The 19,737-nt window shown below is 39.8% G+C and overlaps 1 protein-coding gene across 1 annotated transcript in view; it reads left to right on the top strand.

The window, feature by feature from the left end:
* The first annotated feature begins 1,164 nt into the window (after nucleotides 1–1,164).
* GPR158 (G protein-coupled receptor 158) overlaps nucleotides 1,165–19,737 on the top strand; it is a 417,620-nt gene continuing 399,047 nt past the window's right edge. Inside the window, exon 1 of the mRNA XM_019432597.2 lies at nucleotides 1,165–2,057. Within this exon, the coding sequence (XP_019288142.1) occupies nucleotides 1,165–2,057 (893 nt within the window). The remainder of the gene's footprint in view (nucleotides 2,058–19,737) is intronic.

The raw sequence follows: 19,737 nt of genomic DNA, 5'->3' as shown, positions 1-19,737 counted from the left end.
TTTGCCCAAAATGAGCAGATGCTCAGGAGGACACGTCTCCATCCTACGTCCTTCCCCTTCGATTTAAGTCAAAAATGAAAACTGCTCTCTCCCTCTTTTCCAGGCAAAAGAAAAGGCTGATTTAACTAAGCAGCAAGACGCCAACACCTTCCTCCTCAGTACGTCCAAGTTTCCTTCGCTCTGAGCCACAAACGCTCCGCTTCTCTCTTCATTCCCGCCCACCCCACCCCCACCCCCTCGGGTTTCCGAGTCATCAGGGAACGCGAGTGGGTGAAAGGACTCGGTGCTGCTGCATCCCGAGCCACCGCCTCCTCCTGCGCCTCCTCTGAGCCGCCTCGGGTTCAGCACTGGACAGCTCCCGCCCCAGCCCAACAAATGGCAGTCGGCTGATTGACACAGGAGTCGACCAAACAGAGAACAAGACGGCTTGAAGCCGCCCTTCAAGGGTTTGGTTGAGGCCAAGCTGCCTCTTTAAACCGGCTTTTCTCCAGAGCAGGGGAGACAGGAGTGTGGTTTGTGGCCAAACCTAAGGGCTCCAGTTAACCAGCTGCCTGGTCCTATAAACTCCACAGAGACTAACGTCCTGAAAGAAATCTTTGCTCTTCGGGACTCGGTCCTGCGCTGGCGGTGCGGGTCTGTGTGCGCGCACTCCGCGCCTCGCGGCGAAGCGAACGAGGAGGAGCCAGAGCCGGGAGGCGGGAACGACCTGCCACGGGTGAGATGATGGAGCAGCGTCTTTGGCGGCCGCCGCGCCAGCAGCAGCAGCAGCAGCAGCAGCAGCAGCAGCAGCAGCTCTTGAACACACCTCAATGAGAGCGACAGTGGAAGCTGCTGAGCAGAAAGACGTAAGCAGGCTAACTGTAGCCGCCGGGAGAGAGAGGGGATGTAACCTGTTCTGCTCAAGGCTGTGAGGTGCGTAATCCCGAGCCGACCCATTATGGAGCGGGTGCAGCCAGCGTTGCCACAGGTGATTTGATTTCCTGTGACGGTAGCTTAGCCAGCCGGGACAATTCCAAAACATTCTTATTTTAAAGTCCTTTTCGGCCACCTGGAGAAGGGGGACGACTCCTAGGAAAAGTCTTACTGTTGATAAATTGACGACCAAAATTTAAAAAGTGTCTCCTCCCGTTACCTCCTCTCCTCTCTGCGAAGCAGATTGGAACCATGGCTTATCCCTTACTCTTCTGCCTCCTGCTCGCTCATCTGGGATTGGGAACTGCTAGCGCCAGCCGCGACCCTCCGGGACGGCTGGATCCCCCTAGAGAGAGAACCCTGAGGCTGAAGCAGCACGCCCAGCAGCCGGCTCGAGCCTCTGCCTCGGATTCCTCGGCTCCCTGGAGCCGCTCCACCGACGGCACCATCTTGGCGCAGAAACTCGCCGAGGAGGTGCCCATGGACGTGGCCTCTTACCTCTACAGCGGGGACTCCCACGAGCTGAAGCGAGCCAACTGCTCCAGCCGCTACGAGTTGGCGGGCCTGCCGGGGAAGTCGTCAGCCCTAGCCAGCTCCCATCCCTCCTTGCACGGGGCACTGGACACGCTGACACACGCCACTAACTTCCTCAACATGATGCTGCAGAGCAATAAGTCGCGGGAGGAGAACTTGCAGGACGACCTGGAGTGGTACCAGGCACTGGTGCGGAGTCTCCTGGAGGGCGAGCCCAGCATTTCCCGGGCAGCCATCACCTTCAGCACCGAGTCGCTGTCCGCGCCGGCCCCGCAGGTTTTCCTCCAGGCCACCCGCGAAGAGAGTCGCATCCTGCTCCAGGACCTGTCCTCCTCGGCACACCACCTGGCCAACGCCACGCTGGAGACCGAGTGGTTCCACGGCCTGCGGCGCAAGTGGAGGACCCACTTACACCGCCGCGGCTCCAATCAGGGGCCCCGGAGCCTGGGCCATAGCTGGCGGCGCAGGGACGGGCTTGGTGGGGACAAGAGCCATGTCAAGTGGTCTCCACCTTATCTGGAGTGCGAGAACGGGAGTTACAAACCCGGGTGGCTGGTCACTCTCTCCGCTGCTTTCTACGGGTTGCAGCCTAACCTGGTCCCGGAATTCAGGTAGGGAGGGGGGAAAAAGCAAAAGCAAAGTCTTCCTTCCGGTGTCTCATGTGGGGAAGGAACACTTGGCTGTGACTCTTAACGCCTCCCACCCCTCCCAGCGGAGACCCAGACTGAGGGACACCTATCGCGGGCGCCTGTGCTTAGGGACAAGAAGCGCCCTAGGTTTGTCAGTTCAGTGAAAGCTTCTCTCAGATCAGTTTCCCTGCAAGGGGCAGGGGACTGGGGAGAATTTGTCAGAGTTGAGAGAAATCTCGGATGCCCTGTGGTTCATTTCAACCCACGGGAGAGCAGGGAGGGTATTTCCCTTTCTAGGGTGATGGGAGGGAAGCTGGAGAGCTCGGGTGTGCCCGTGAGGCACAGAGTGGCCAGCATTGGATGAGGAAGAAAAGGGAACAGGAGGAAGACAAAGTTCCTCGGTTCTGCCACTTAGGGGTAGCCTCTGCCTGCTTTCTCTGTGCGAGGTTCAGGATACCCGTCTGCTGTTAGTTACCAGAGAGCGTGATTAAAAGAGTATATCCCCTCTGCAGTTTTATCCCTTCAGCAGTGAGTCAGTCTCAGCAGCATAGTTGTCTCCAGGATCCACTTTGCAGTTTGATCAGTGTGCTCCTTCTACCCACCTCTCTCCTCCCCCTTGTCTCCCTTCCTTGGTCCCCTCTTTGTCCTGTTCTCTGTGTCAGGCATACCTGAGGGTTCTCTAGTCCTTCACATACTCATACACTTTGTAAATGAACTGGATTGAGTTATCTTAGGGAGGAAGGGATTAGTTCGGACTGAATTCACTCAGGGAACTTGGAGGAAATTTAATAACAGTTTTTCTGTATTTCCTGTCTAAAGGTATAGCATTTGTGGGGAGATGAGAATTTGCAAAATAGCAGGGGTAACTTCTGCCCTGGGAAGTACCTGACCTTTCTGCTGAGGAACTTCTAAGAACTAGCACTTAAGGATCAATGTGAGGAAGGAACAGAAAGGGAAGAGTAAAAATTCCAAAGAGAGCCTTGGAGAGAGCCACAGATTGACTGGGGTCCTCCCTGATTTCCATGATGGGAGGTTCTGGCAGGAAGGTCTTGGGCATTGAGGTTGCTTCTGTATTTTTTAGGAACTTAGGCAAAAGTGAGAAACCTCTGTGTGCGAGTGCCTTGATGCTCTGTTTGGCACAACAAGGACAGGATGCTGACCTGGAGAAAGATACCAGGCTGAGTACTGCGTGGGCAAAAGGGGAAATCAGAAAGCTTGTCTTGGCAGTGTCATGTCCTGCTGAATGAACCCCAGTGAGTTGTTTAACCTCTCTGGGCCTCAGCTACTTAACTACCAAATGAAGGAGTTGAAGTAGATGGTCTCCAGGGAGCCATCCAGTTATAAAATTCTGTAGCTTTTGGTGCAGCAATACTTGAGAATATATATACAGATAGCAACCCCCCCCCCCGCCATGTGACTACATTAAATGTGTGTGTGTGTGTGTGTGAGTGTGTGTGTGGCGTGGGTGTGTGTGTGGGTACACGCACATGCATGTGTTTCTGTCTCTCTTAAAGATCTTGTCTTAAGCCAGAGTAACTCTTTCCTACTTTCAGGATAATCTTATTTCCTCCTGATTTCTGCAGGATCCTATTAGTAAGAGCTGAGCACAGCTTTGAGTCTTTGCCATAATGTTTGCTAGAAGAGGAAAGATCAGCAGATGCCATTCACTGCCAGAAAATTGTTTGTGGCCTTCAGATAAGTCTTTTTAGGGAGTCCCAGTTCTCAGGATCGATTCTTTCTTTCTTTCTTTCTTTCTTTCTTTCTTTCTTTCTTTCTTTCTTTCTTTCTTATCATCATCATCTATTTACCTATCTGTAATGTTTATTTTCTGTCAGATTTTCTATCTATCTACCTATCTATCTATCTACCTACCTACCTATCATCTATCATCATCATCTATTTACCTATCTATAACATTTACTTTCTGTCAGATTCTGTGGTAACTGCTTCACATGCATTATCTTGATTAATTTTCATGACCCTATGAGTTAGGCTTTATTATTTTTTTTTAGTTTTTAGTTCATTTAGTTTTATTTTACAGAAAAAATAACCTGAAGCGGGAGAGGTTAAGCTTTTTTCCTGAGATCCCACAGCAGGTAAGTAGTAGAGCTAGGATCTGAGCCGTTTTCATACTTTTAACCACTATGTTAAACTCTGTTTTATGAAGGTGTTCTAAGAATGCTGCATATAATAGAGCTGCTACACAAAAATATATGTATTTTCAAAGGTCAGATGTGGGTCTAGGGGGAGAGCCATTCATTTTCAGAATCATTTCTCTTAAGGCTCAGAAAGCATGAGTCACCTAAATAAACTCAGTGCCTTCTGCCAGCTAAGATGAAAAGCTGAGAACACAAAGGGTCTGAGATTGTGAGGGCTCACACACCCCCTACCTATTTTTTTGGACTACATTCAGAAAATTGTTTCCTCTGGCTAAGTTTCTTTAAGTGCTTTCACAGTCATCAATGGTATTCTTTAGCCAAGGCACAAAGCCAGGCCATTTAGTATTTGGCTCTCTACGAAGCTGGTTCATCCTGGCAGCATGTGTGAAGAGCAGAATAAGTGCACTCCTGAAGTGCCTTTGCTCGGTGTCTTGCACCCCTTAAATGCACAAGATGTTAATTATAGGAACTAGAAGAAATCTTCTGAAGATCAGATGGGTCCTCCTGTTGTCTCATAGATAAATAGCACTAAAAAGGTGAAGTGACTTGTCCAAAAATCACAAATCAATATAGTAATGACAGAACCAGGATCCAGGTCTTCTGCCTCTGGTTTACACTATACTTGATATTTATGTACCTAAATCATATTTCTGTGGCTCTCTTAACCCCTGCATACAATGCATGCTGGGGGACATAGTTTACTCTTCATCATCTTTTAGGACAAAAAAAATTGGCTCATAGAACACAGCTGTTGATTTAAAAAAATATAGTGTTCATTTCACACATTTGAGATACTATTTAAATGGACCTTTTCTGTCTCTTTCTAAAAGGCAAAGTGTTTTTTTTTTTTTTTTTTGGTGGTGGTGTTTTACGATATACAATATGCATTCTACATTCTGTAATACAGGTGAATAATATTGTACAGACATGTTTACAGGGTAAACCTCAAATAAATTTTTGGAAAGCCATGATTAAGAGCTCTACACATGATTTAAAATGTATTTTGAACGTCCACAATGTTATTTGCCAAAAGCCTTATCTGTAATGGAAAATCCATTGATAAAAATTTTCTTATGGAAGAGGAAAGGAAGAAAAATGTGGTTAAAATTTCCATTTAAGATAAGTTAGTATTTTCTCAGATCTTGCATGTAATAGTCAAACGTTTAAACATTTTATTTTTAGAGGATTAAATCCCAAACATGAAATTCAAAAGTAATGTGAGAACATGGTTAACCACCTTCTTATATTAATGTTTATCACTGTAAAATACCTCTCCGAGTAAATTTTATTCCCCTCTGCTTCAGAATGACACAAGTATCTTAAGTTTAAAAGCCTGGCTTAAGACTCACATGGGAAGAGAAATTTATTGCTCATTTCTTTTTTTTTTTCAAAAAATAGCATTAGTTGCTTTAACCAGATGTCTCTTGGGTCTTTTGTTCTATAGTGTAAACATTTTAGTTCTCATATTCCATCTCAGCAAAAGAGAGAATAATAATTTAATATATATCCTCAGTTGTTTATATTTATTACATTAGGTTTGTGATGTCTTTGTAGAGCTTTCCTTAAAGTTAACTCTTTGGTTTTGCATAATAATTTTTCATTGAGGAACTGGAAGTGCTATGGAGTTGGATCCCATTATGCTGAAATCATAGATATCTTCCTAGTGGTACTTTGTACTGTTCAGTGCTTAGGATGGATATAAGGTGTTGAATTTATATTAAGGTAAAGGAACCTTGGGAACTAATTATTTTTTGATGAGCTAAAAGAGACTTAGGAATTCACTTGGTTTCTTTCATCTTCTCAATTTGCAATGGAGGCAACAAGACCCAAAAAAGGGCTAAAGGAACTTGCTAGAGTGGCACAGCTCTTTTGTGGTAGGTTAGAATTCATGGGAACAAATATATATTTAGCACCTACTATATATCAGATGCTTTATATATACCATTGCATGTAATTGTATTTTCAGGTAGTGACAACTTCAGGAAAGTTGAGCAACCTGCCCAAGGGAACACAGCTAGTAAATTAGGGAGCCCAAATCAAGTTTAGGTCTATCTAGCTATGAAGCTCATAATGTCTTTCCGCCACCCTATACTGTTATCTCTTGTTTAACAACTTTATTTTCACCTTGTTACTTAAAAATATAACATAGTAATGACTTGAAATAATATATTTGGCCCAAATAAGTCAAACACACTTATTACTTTTAGGCCAACCACACAACCAAGTATGTCGTATAGTAAGAAGAGTATTAGACTTGACAGAACTTTGCCTCAAGTCCCAGTTTTGTCTCTGACTGGCTGTATTACCTGTCTGGAGATCAGCTTCTTCATAATTAAAATGTGGGAATGGAGTTTATGCTATCCAAATATCTTTATAACTCTGTTTTCTATGTATTCTTAATTGGTCTATCCAAATGGTCCACAAGTAGGCTCTGGAAACAGGAATAATACACATAAGTGCGGTACCTTGTGGAAATGATATTGCTGGGGAAGTAACATGCAGAGGAAGAGGAAACCATGTGAATGTCAGACTTGATGTTGATTAAAAAAAAGCAATAGGGCGATGAAGGAAAGATCACAATAGTGTGGAAACCCCTTTTTATAAACTAACGCAGCAAACATTGATGTCACTGATTTGCTGACTCCTGAGGGATCACTTCACTCTTTTCTTTACATCCTATACGCGTATACCTCCATCAGTGATTCTGGTACAGATCTCTGCATTCAACTAGAGAGGGAAATTCACAGTATTAAAGAAATGACCATCTTGCTCCAAGCTAGACATATCTTACATCGCTCTTGTGGGTAATGACAGTGGTGAAAAGAGGTTGCCTGTAGACAGCAGAGATGCCTACCTGGGTTATATATCAAAGAGTTTTTAGATGAACTTCTGCCATTGAGGTTTTTCAGTCTCAATTATTTCATCTGTAAGCTGTGAATAGTAAAGTACATCTCCTTTGGGATTCTGTAGTGACTAAGTGAAGAATTGTGATCGTACAGGAAGTTCAGTAAATATTTTGTAATGTAACTTCTGGCTTCCCAAGTACTTCCCTCAGAGATAAACTTTCTTAGTTTTAAAAGTCATGTGGTTAATAGTTTATAATTTATATGATGGCTTAGTTTCATCCCTCATTATTGTGAACACTTGTAATGACAGTGGATCAGGGTAGAAATATGGGCCTTGGAGACAGAAGATAGTGGCATCTTCTGGGTGGTGTTTGACTGGGTGGTGTTTGACTCATGGTGTTACCATGGGCAGTAGTTGCCTTTCTAATTTTCAGTTTCTTCATCTATAAATTGAGGGGGTTGGTCTAGGTGACATGTAGGACTCCTTATAACCCTGAAAGTCTATGATTATGTACATAATTAAACATGTTACTTTAACTTTTGAAGTTTTATTTGATTAGAATGCTGAAAACAGTTAATCCATTTTCATTTAAATGAAGATCATGTTCATATATGTTCAATGTAGTTTTTATCATAGTCATTTATTTATTAGAGAAAGCCCTCTTGATGTATACTGAGCTAAATATATATACTAATGGAAATGAGAGCTTTCTTTCTTTCTTTCTTTCTTTCTTTCTTTCTTTCTTTCTTTTGAATACTGTTTCAAAATAAGAAGCATGATCTGAGCTTCCAGATCTTTTTTTGAATGTTTATTTACTTTTGAGAAAGAGAGACAGACAGAGCACGAGCAGTGGAGGGGCCAGGAGAGAGGGAGGCACAAAATTGGAAGCAGGCTCTAGGCTCTGAGCTGTCAGCACAGAGCCTGATGCGGGGCTCAAACTCACGAACCGTGAGATCATGACCTGAGCCAAAGTTGGACACTCAACCTACTGAGCCACCCAGGCGCCCCCTGAATTTCCAGATCTTGAAAGACCCCCTGAATATACTTAAAGTCAACATGAAGCTATTTTGCAATTTTTTAAATGTTTATGTATTTTTGAGACAGAGAGAGACAGAGCATGAGCAGGGGAGGGGCGGAGAGAGAGAGACACACACACAGAATCCAAAGCAGGCTCCAGGCTCTGAGCTGTCAGCACAGAGCCTGATGTGGGGCTTGAACTCATGGACCGTGAGATTATGACCTGAGCTGAAGCCAGAGGCTTAACTGACTGAGCCACCCAGGCGCTCCTATTTTGCAAATTTCTAAATCAAGGGCATCAGTATGCCTGTGTAACTTCCCTCAAGATAACTAATGTTTAGGTTGAAGCTCCTTACCTACCCACTCTTAATAACAACTCATTTTCAATTTACTTCTGTAGTTGGCTTTAAAATGTAAAGAAAAGGGCTATTTATTGTGGTGCAGCAGTGACACAGTATTACTTGCCATTTTCTAGAACACGCATTTGGAAGCAGAAATGGGATTTCTGAGACTGCTAAATAAATAACAAGAGTATATGCCTGCCCTCTGGAGAGGGAACTGATGCCCTCCCTAGCTGATTTTATAGCCTCAACTGCGAGATAAGTCAAATTTTACTTTCAATTTAAGAAAGGCAGCAGTTTGGTGTTCATTGTTCAGGGTTTTATGGCTACCTTTTTCCAACCTGCACTGTGTTTTATGATTATATTGTAACATACTGGGATGCCGAGAAGTATGCTGTTGACGTTAGTTTGCACTTGGTTGGTACAGAAGCATTAGTGCCTTGTTTGTTTTCTCCCTTCAGTTCTGGACTGGTATTTACAGGGTTATTTTAGCAGACTTACTAAAATAGTACACTGGGATTTTGATAACTTTGGCAGCTTGATGGCCACTATGCACAAATAGGCAGCACACTGGTACCGGGGCTATGCTCAGAGTGTTTGCAGCCGACAATGTTATTAGGCTCTTGTCCACAGCTTTGGCATATGTACCAGGGAGTGGGGGGTGAGGGCAGCTTGTTCTCCTGGTCTGTCAGCCTTATTTGCTTCTCAGCTGTTAGTAAAAAAAAAATTCTATGTGCAACTTCCACTTTAACTGGGCATTTACTCATCCCACAAGTCTTTCTTACTTCAGGGAAGAAAACATAAAAATATTTGGGTGGATAGGTTGTTTTATGAAATACTTCTTCAGTTAAAAGACCTCTGTTTTCTACAATACCAAACATAGTATAGGAGCCATGACTTTCTTTTTTGTATCAAAGCATATTATAGTGTCTCAAAGCAATTGCAGGATACATCTAGTTTCATCTAGGTAGAATTTATAGGAAACACAAAATTCGTTTAAGTGATCTGACCCCAAGATCATTTTTCCCAAACAAAAATCTTGTTACCTACCTTTTTGTCAAAGAAGGAAGTCTGTCTCTCTTGCTCTCTCTCGTACATGGTTAACAATTACTTCTAATTAATTTAAATACATATAATATCTGTTCTAACTTTCCCATTTAAAAACTGTAACTACAACAAGACAATGTAGAATTAAAAAATATCTGTCCAGGGGCGCCTGGGTGGCTCAGTCGGTTAAGCGGCCGACTTCGGCTCAGGTCATGATCTCACGGTCCGTGAGTTCGAGCCCCGCGTCGGGCTCTGTGCTGACAGCTCGGAGCCTGGAGCCTGTTTCAGATTCTGTGTCTCCCTCTCTCTGACCCTCCCCCGTTCATGCTCTGTCTCTCTCTGTCTCAAAAAATAAATAAACGTTAAAAAAAAATTAAAAAAAAAATATCTGTCCAGTTAGCAAAAGTACCCAGTGCATCTATAACTTAAAAGGAAACTTAGAATTACATAAGATTTTGGTTTATTTCTTTAACCTAGCTTTCTCTCCACTTATGTGTTTTGTCCCATGGGTATGCCTTTTTACATTACTATGGAAGAACTTTTATAAGAGTAATAGGACACATAGCTTTTATCTGAGAAAGAGGAAAAGGTAATTCAGTATAGAATAATATGTTTTATCAATTCTAAGATGTATTTCTTCCTGATTTTGATGTCTTTTAACTGAGATCTGTCTTATGATTGAGAGCATGTCATTTTCAATTGGCATACATTTCCTTTTAATGGTACACAATGCTGCATATTTCAATTAATGGTATCTTATATTTGATGAATATATGCCTGCCATGGGGCTCGAACTCATGAACTGGGAGATCATGACCTGAGCTGAAGTCATATGATCAACCGACTGAGCCACCCAGGCTCCCCTCTTTTTTCTCTTTTTTAAAGATTTTTTTTTTTTTTTGCTTTTCAAATTTTTATTCAAATTCCAGTTAGTTAACATACAGTGCAATATTGGTTTCAGGAGTAGAATTCAGTGATTTATCACTTCCATACAACATCCAGTGCTCATCACAAGTACTCTCCTTAGTACTCATCACCCATCTAGTCAATCCTCCACCCACATCCTTCCATCAACCCTCAGTTTGTTCTCTATCTTTCAGAGTCTTTTATGGTTTGTTTCCCTCTCTCTTTTTTCTTCCTCCTTTCCCACATGGTCATCTGTTTTGTTTCTTAAATTCTACATATGAGTAAAATCATATGGTATTTGTCTTTCTCTGACTTATTTCATTTAACATAGTATATTCTAGCTCCACCCACGTCATTGCAAATGGAAAATTTTTCATTCTTTTTGATGGTTGAGTAATATTCTGTTGTATATATATACCACATCTTCTTTATCCATTCATTAGTTGATGGACATTTGAGCTCTTTCCATAGTTTGGCTATTATTGATACTACTACTATAAACATCAGGATGCATGTACCCCTTCAAATCTGTATTTTTGTATTCTTTGGGTAAATACCTAGGAGTGCAATTGCTGGATCATAGGGTAGTTCTATTTTTAACCTCCATACTGTTTTCCAGTTTGCATTCCCACCAACAGTGCAAGAGGGTTCCCCTCTCTCTTCATCTTCACCAACCCTGTTGTTCCTTGTGTTATTAATTTTAACCATTCTGACAGGTGTGAGGTGGTATCTCATCGTGGTTTTGATTTATATTTTCCTGAAGATGAGTGATGTTGAGCATCTTTTCATGTGTCTGTTAGGCAACTGTATGTCTTCTTTGGAAAAATGTCTATTCATGTCTTCTGCTCATTTCTTAAATGGATTATTTGTTTTTTAGGTGTTGAGTTTGATGAGTTCTTTATAGATTTTTGGATACTGACCCTTTATCAGATATGCCATTTGCAAATATAAAGATTTTATTTCTAATTAATCCCTACACCCAATATGGGGCTTGAACTCACATATGTGAGATTAAGAGTTACATGCTCTACTGGCTGAGGCAGACAGATACCCCCACAGTCCTTTTAATGTATGTGAAATATACAAAACATTGGGCCAGAAGTGGCAGAAACTTTTGTTTTCAGATTAGATTATCAAAGGATTATCAAAATCTTTCCCACACCATCTGGTGAAGGATTTCACTCACACTGTGGGAAAATGCCTAGGACAGTGAGAATAAAAGACCACTTGTAGGGGTGCCTGGGTGGCTCAATCAGTTAAACAACCGACTCTTGATTTCAGCTCAGGTCATGATCTCACAGTTTGCTTTCGCAGTGTGGCGCCTGCTTGGGATCTCAGGCTTTGCTCTGACAGTGGGGGGTCTGCTTGGGATTCTCTTTCTCCCTCTCTCTAAAAATAAATAGGCTTTTTTAAAAAAGACCACTTATGGACCCAAAACAGGAGGAAATAGATCTTTCTTTTTTAAAGGGCTTAGAGGTTTTACGGTGTAAATAAAAACTTCATGGTGTAGCCACATAACTAGTTTCGGTTGGTGAGATTTAAATGGAATTGTGGAGTTAAGTGTTTTTTTCTTTTTCTTCTTTTTTTTTCTAGTCAGCTGCCTGAATGAAGAGTTTGGATTTCCCTTATTTGATGCCTCATACCACCGCACAGAGCAGGGTTTCTCATACTAGGCTTTATTGACATTTTGGGCCAGATCATCTCTTGTTGTGAGGGCTGTCTTGTTTGTCTTAAGACGTGCAGTAGCACCTCCGGCCTCTACTTACTAGATGCTAGTAGCAACCTCGTGGACCTCCTAGACATCAAAAATGTGTACAAACATTGCCAAATATCTCCTTGGGGGCAAAATGCCTATGTTTGAAAGCTGCTGGTGTAGAGAGAACTCATATAAATATGCTCTCCTGGGGCTATTTATTTCAAGGGTTCTGTATGTATATGTATGTGTATGTGTTCGTGAATGAGTCTGACAGATCACATTTCTATTTATTTATTCATTTTCTTACTTGTTTGGAACATAAGATCATTTCATATATAGAACCTGATATGAGTGAGGACTGGAAAATTTTCATCAATCAATGTAATATTAATTTACATTTTTACATCATCAGGGTTCAGAAAGAACAACTTGGCAAATTATTTGTAGGATTTGTTACTAATACGGCTTTATTATTCTCATGGTTAAGTGTTTTATATCTAAGGTTTATCCATAAAGGATGCATTTTGAAAAGAAAACGTGTGTGGGGGGGGGGGTGGGGTCATTCTTTAAAGAAGCAAATTTTAGTCGGTGTCCTGACAAAGCTTCTTTTTGAAGAATTAGAATTTTAGAAGTAAAAAGGATTTTAGAGATAATATAACCCAATTTATAGTTACTTTTACAAGTGAGGAAATTGACACCCAGGGAAGTGACCATCACTTGCATTAGCTATGGCTGCAGTGAACTTGTAATTTAACGTAGGCACAAATAAAAACACCCAGAGTCATCAAATAAAGGTTAACTTATATTCATTATTCACTGATTTCAAACATGGCTGGGCATCAGGATCATCTGGAAAGCCTGATAATATGTTCCTTGGCCCTCCCCAGACCCTGTGAATAAGATAATCTGAGGATAGGTTCAGAAGTCTATATTAAAACAAAGTCTTTGTAATTCAGAGGCAACTGATCCTTAAGAACCAACTTGGAAAAAGGCAAAAAGCGTTTAATAAGGTTGTAACATATATAATCCATTTCCCAAGATTTTAAGAATAAAAATTAAAAATTGTAGATGCTTAGCACCTTCAGCTTTAGTTATCCAAAGGATTTGGATACAGGCCATTCTGAATACCTGAAGCAATTCAATATTGTGAATGATCCTATTGGTAGGGGTAGAATGAATAGCAGGTTCTTCACGAAGGCAGAGACATCACAGGTACTGAGCCTTGGAATATGGGCCACAGAGTAGTGTGCTGTATCTCCCTCTCTTTATTTTGGGTTCCTTTTCTCACTGTTAAGATAGGGGCTATCATGAAAACAGCTGTTTCTGGTCTCTTTATATAAAAGTCCTATTTCCCCAACCAGTTCCACATGGCCTTCACATGCAAGAACTACATTTTATGACTTCCCATATTCAGTCCCTCTTGAAATCACCTTGCATTATTTCAGGGAGGCGGTATGGAATAGTGTCTAGGAGGAAGGGTTTTAGGATTATAAATGTATACTTGAATCCATGAGCTTTCACTTTTGCTTACCATGTGACACTGGGCAAGTTACTCAACTCTTTCCATGTCTTTATCTTGAAAAGGTATAGAGTACCTCTCATGGTTGTAAAGAGTAAACAGTCATATATATATATATATATATATATATGTATATATATATATATGTTTATATATATGTGTATATATGTGTATATACATGTTTATGTATGTATATATATGTTTATATATATGTATATATATGGTTTATATATACATATAGTATATATATGGTTTATATATATAGTATATATATGGTTTATATATATTTTATATATATTTAGCATAATGTGTGGAATGTAGTATTTAAAAAAAACATTATAGAGTATATAACATGTGTCTGGCTAGGACTATAGATGCTGGAGATATAATAATGAAAATAACATGGATTTTTTTGTGGGGGTGGGGGAGATAGATGATAAATAAGAAAAATAAATATAATAAATAATTCTTGATAGGAACAAGTGATAAAAGTTATAAATAGGATAATGAGATAAAGAATAGCTGAGAGGCAGGGTGGGCTGCATTAAATAGGATGGTCAGGAAAGACCGTTGAGTTAAGAAATGAAGGATGAGGAGACAGGCATGGAACAAGTTGAGGTAATCATGATCTAAATAGGAAATAGCAAGAACAAAGGTCTTGAGACAAGAATGAGCTTCAAATGGTCTAAGAATAGAAAGAAAGTGTTACTAGAATGTACTGAGAGGTGGGTAATGACATAGAAGACGAGTGTAATATATGCAGAAGGTGTTCAATAAATGGCTAAGATACTGTGGTAATATAGAAACATATTAAGTGCTTTAAACATTTCTACCCCTTAGCAATCTGTAAATTGTGGATGAATCTACACTGTTTTCCTTTGGATGGTTTGGTTGTAATGTTATCTTATTTTGGTGCTTTTTTCTCTTTCCTCCTTTTACTCTTGGCCTTCTTGCCATTGCCTCCCTTAGCTCTGGGAGTTTGAGTTTTGCAGTCTCTCTGATGAGATTTCAGTAAAAAAATAAGCTATTTCTTTTTATAGATATATAATTTTTTAAAGTTTATTTTGAGAGAGAGAGGGAGAGTGAGTGTGTGTGTGTGTGTGTGTGTGTGTGTGTGTGTGTAAATGGGGGAGGGGCAGAGAGAGAGGGAGAGAGAGAAACCCAAGCAGGCTCTGTCAGCACTGAGCCTGACACAGGGCTCTATCTCATGAACCCATGAGATCATGACCTGAGCCAAAACCAAGAGTCAGATGCTTAACCAACTGAGCCACCCAGGTGCCCCAAGAATAAGCTATTTCTAGTTGCTCCATTCTCAAATGTGAATGAACAAATTGGAATTTGAGAGGCAAAGGAGGTAGAAATAAAAAATCCAAAATTTCTTGCAAAAATAAGCTGGGTGCTTTCCTTGCTCCCTGGCTCAAACCTGTACATAAAGCCTTTTCCAGACACAGACAGCAGAATAAGGGCAGAGACACAGCAGGTTAACTCCTGGGCGAAGCATCTTTTTCTTCACCAGCATGCCTGGAATGACGTCCTGCAGATCCCTGACTTCTCTCAAGCTGGTAGCTGGCAGGTCTTGTCATTTGGCATTTCCTGACATACTTTGTTGTCCTTTATGGTGAGGTCTCAGATGTAGAGGTCAGGGGCTGCCTGTGAGAGGCACAAGGCATAGAAGTGAGATTGGAAGAGTCAGAAGAGAGACCACAAATATTTGGACATGAATTTGGAGGTAGACTTTGCATTATGGGAAGTATAGGCAGGACTGTATCTCTAATGAGCATTAACAATGAAAATCTGGTTTATGGGTTTTAGGAAATAAAATAATCATCATTACCTTCTCTAACATGACAAATGTGGAATTTAATCTATTGGTTACCTTGCTTTTTGCACCCATAAATTTTAAATAATATCTTATATGATTTACTTTTCTTTCTCTGTTTTCCTACTTCTCTTGCTATTCCAGTATTTTTAGATAATTAAAGATGGTAGAATTTATAACCTGTCACTGCAGTAAAAAAAAATAATAATCATAAAAAACCAAAACCCTCTGTGCTTTGTCTATTGATTGCCTCTAAGAAATGAAACTTGAATAACTGAATCCGTGCATTTTCAGAATGTTCCAAATTCCAAGAACTAATGGATTATCTCTCTCTAGATCAGTTGCTCGAAACCCTGCTACCTTTAGTTTGCAAGTGTCTGCAAGGAGACTTCACATACTGCTCCCCACCCTTGGAATTGGCTTCTGCCTTTCTTTTTCTTGTTAAAGAAAGAAAAAGGAACCATATATTTTACTTATCTCTAATATCATCTAAGTTTTTAATCAATCATACTATTTCTTTAAAAAGTTTCACATTTTTTTGAAGCCATTCTTGTTGGAGTCTCATGTTTTCTGCAGAATAACTATCATGGAATATCTTTTCGAATTACTGAAAATTTGAATTCAACTGTGTGTTGGATGCAGGTTCTGTTATTTCTAGAATTTTTATTTTTTCATCTCCTGGAGCACAATTTCAAATACTTTCTAAGTATTTCAGGTACTTTCTAAATAAAATTTCTAAGTCTTCCCATGTCTGAAAACATGTCTTAGCGCATGATTGATTGTCAGAATATGGAATTATAGGTGCAAAGTCATTTCAGCCTCAGAATTTTAAAGACATTGTTTTTAGCATTTATTGATGGTGGTAAAACATTTTTGATATTAACCTGATTTATTACACTTTTGTAGGTAATTGTTTCTTGTCTCCCCATGGAAACTTTTAAGGTCTTTTCTTTTTCCTTGGGGTTCTGAATATTCATGATGATGTGCTTAGATGTGATTCTTTTTATTCATCAACCATACCACTTAGTTGGCCCTTTTAGACTTTTCCACTCAGAAATTTTCTTTTGTGATTGCTTAAAATTACTTTCTCCTATCCATTTTCTCTTTCTGGAACTCCTAACAGGTATTTGACCTTCTGGGTTGATCTCTGTATTTCTTAACTTTTTTCTCATTTTTCCATGTTTTTCTTTTTACTTTCCCTTCTAGGAGATTTTATTTTTTCTTCCTTTTTAGTAAATTTACTTTCATTTGTCAATCTCTTTTAATTTCTACAAACTCTTTCTTGCTTTGATTGTTCTTCATAATTGTATGATCATTTTCTTAAATTTCTTTGAGAAAATTAAAATACCTATTAAATTGTCTTCTGTTGCCTGAATTACTGTTGTTTGTTCCTGGCTTAGTTGTTTTGCTTTTTCATACCAGTTCTTCTCCTTTATGCTACCAGTTCATCTCAAATGTGATCTTTAGTCATTGGTTTTATGATTGAAGGGCTCAGTTAATTTACATGGCTAGATGACGCGGAGCCTTCTCAGATGTGTAGGTCTAGTTTCTCAGTAGAACTCTCCCTTGATCGTGAGGCTTCATTTTCTTTAGGGTGCTTGAGAAGGAAGTTGGGAGTCTCTGGGCCACCCTAGACCTTTACTCTAGGAGACCTAATAACCAATTTTAGAAACTTTAGCTCTTCCCAGGCATTTTTTTCCATCTCTTTACAGAATCGTTCTTGGGTTTCAGTTTGGGAATAAATACCATTACAGCACACAAAGGAGGATAACTTGTGTGACTGTTTAGAAGGAAGTCCTTCAATTCATTATCTTGATGTCTGCCTCATTTTCTACTTCTACTCTTGAAACCAATTGACTTTGAGTTTAAAATCTTTTTGAAAAGTCTGTTGGAAGAGACTCCATATCCAACTGCCATTACAACTGGATATAGAGGGATGAGGTAGAGAAATATATGCTGAACTCACCAACTTGAACAAGAGCTCAAACTTGGGTCTTCTGACCAGTCTTCCTACACTTATACCAAGGATATGGATATCATATACAGCCCTTTTCCTTATTAGGTATGTCTCCTTAGGCAACCCATTTCATCTCTTTTTGTCCCAAATTTCTTAACTATTATTTAGAAAAATGATGTTGATAATACATAGTTGTAACATAAACTGGGGAAATAATATCAGTTACATACAGTTTCAGTGAGAACGTTTTAAGGTTGTCTAGCATAATGTCTGACAGTTAACGAGTACCTAATAAACGATAACTTAAAACATAGGGTTCAAAGCATCCAGGTAAACACTATATTTAGTTCACATCTTGGGTTCCTAACCAGGGTGGCTTATTTTACTTTCAATGGGAAATTTTTTTATCTACTTTATGGCCTTATTTACTACTATTATTTCTGGATTAGAAGTAGCCTTTAGAGTAAACACACACACACACACACACACACACACACACACACACACACACTGTGCAGATTATCATCTGGGTAATCTGACCTGAACATCTGAATAAGAATCAACAGAAAAAAAAAGAGAAATTTAGTAATTTAAGAAATGATTAATACAAAGATATTTTCATTTAGATATTGCAGCCAAACACTAACATAAATGGCACTTTTAATTAAGTCAACAGGAAACTGAAGGTATGAGATCATTATTTTATATTTTAAGACATAAATTAAACATTTATTTTCCATGACAGATATACTTTGTCATTTTTTCCTTCCTAGACATTAAAAAAGTACGACTTTTGACATATTATATAACTTGCCTGAACCTTATTTTCGTCATCTATAAAACGAGAGGATACTTCCTCTTTTATAGGATTGTTATTTGGAAAAAATGGGTCAATATAGGGGATCTCTTTGTACTGGGCCCCCTGAAAAGGGATTGTTATACCCCATTCAGAAATAGTCATATCCAAAGAGTTGATACAAGGAACACTGTGGATGTGTTTGATAAAATAAATTGTCCTCTTGTTATTTAAAATTGAAATAAAATGAAGCTCAAAACAATCCCAGCGAAGGAAAACCACAAAATGAAACATTAGTCAGCGACCTCTATAAAAGTGGCAGACTCAAAATGTATTTTTCAGAAAGAAAAATGCTATTAACAAATTCTGAACCCTAGCAATTTGAAGAGATATGCTGCACTTAAGTTTGAAAAAAAATATCTCCTTGAGGAGCCTCAAAATGCAAAGATTGTATATGTGGATGGAAAATAGATGTTTCTCCTGATTGACCTTACTTCATTTTGTATTTATTGGTTCTTTCTCTTTTTTTAAAATCACACTTGAGTTATTTTTTTTTTTTTCACACAAAATGTACAGATCTTCCCAAGGAAGGTGTGACCTGATTGCCAAAAAACCTTCCAAGAACAAGAAGCCAGACAGATGGAAGACGTTTGTCACTATGTAAAGTTTTGGCAAGCTTTCTCTGGACGTGTCTGCTGCAAAGTAGCATGGGGGAGGAGAACATTTCCTTGCTTTGAGACAGACTCTTGTCAAATTTTCTAGATGTTTTAGAGGGCATCAGATTATGTTCTTGGTTCTTTTGTATTTCTTGTAGTTATATGCTTGAATTAAATGATACAGATGCTGGGTGCTTTTCTGAGGATATTTTCTGAGGATGAGATGCCTCAAGTGAAGAAACTACACAAAGCTTACTTAAGTCACTGAAACATGAATGTAGACTCTTCTACAGTTAGATGGAAAAAGAAAGAAAATAGCTCTTCTTCCCCTTAAAAAAAGTATTTTCACTTTTCCTTGATCGCATCCCATTTATGAGATATGCTCTTCTCTTCATATGCTACTTGTGTGCAAATAATTTTAATTAAATACTTGCTATATAGCTCACTGTTTTGCTTACTTTTTATTCACCCAACTGTTTAAAAAAAACAACTTTTTTTAGGGGCACCTGGGTGGCTCAGTTGGTTGAGTATCTGACTTCAGCTCAGGCCATGATAGGTTCGAGCCCCATGTTGGGCTCTGTGCTGACAGCTTCAGATTCTGTGTCTCTCTCTCTGCCCCTCCCCCACTCACACTCTGTCTCTCTCTCTCTCCTTCAAAAATAAATAAACATTTAAAAAAGCCCTTTTTAAAACGTTTATTATTGAGAGACAGAGAGAGAGAGGCAGAAAGTGGGGGAGGGGCAGAGAGAGAGAGGGATATATAGAATCTGAAGCAGGCTCCAGACTCTGAGCTGTCAGCACAGCTGTCTTGCACCCACAAAACTCGAGATGGTGACCTGAGCTGAAGTTGAACGTTTAACTGGCTGAACCACCCAGGCACCCCCCACAACTCTGTTTTAAAA

The sequence above is a fragment of the Panthera pardus genome, unplaced genomic scaffold, assembly GCF_024362965.1.
Source record: "Panthera pardus isolate Hobbes unplaced genomic scaffold, ASM2436296v1 HiC_scaffold_6, whole genome shotgun sequence".
NCBI lineage: Eukaryota > Metazoa > Chordata > Mammalia > Carnivora > Felidae > Panthera > Panthera pardus.
This window is presented reverse-complemented; position numbering and strand designations above follow the sequence as displayed.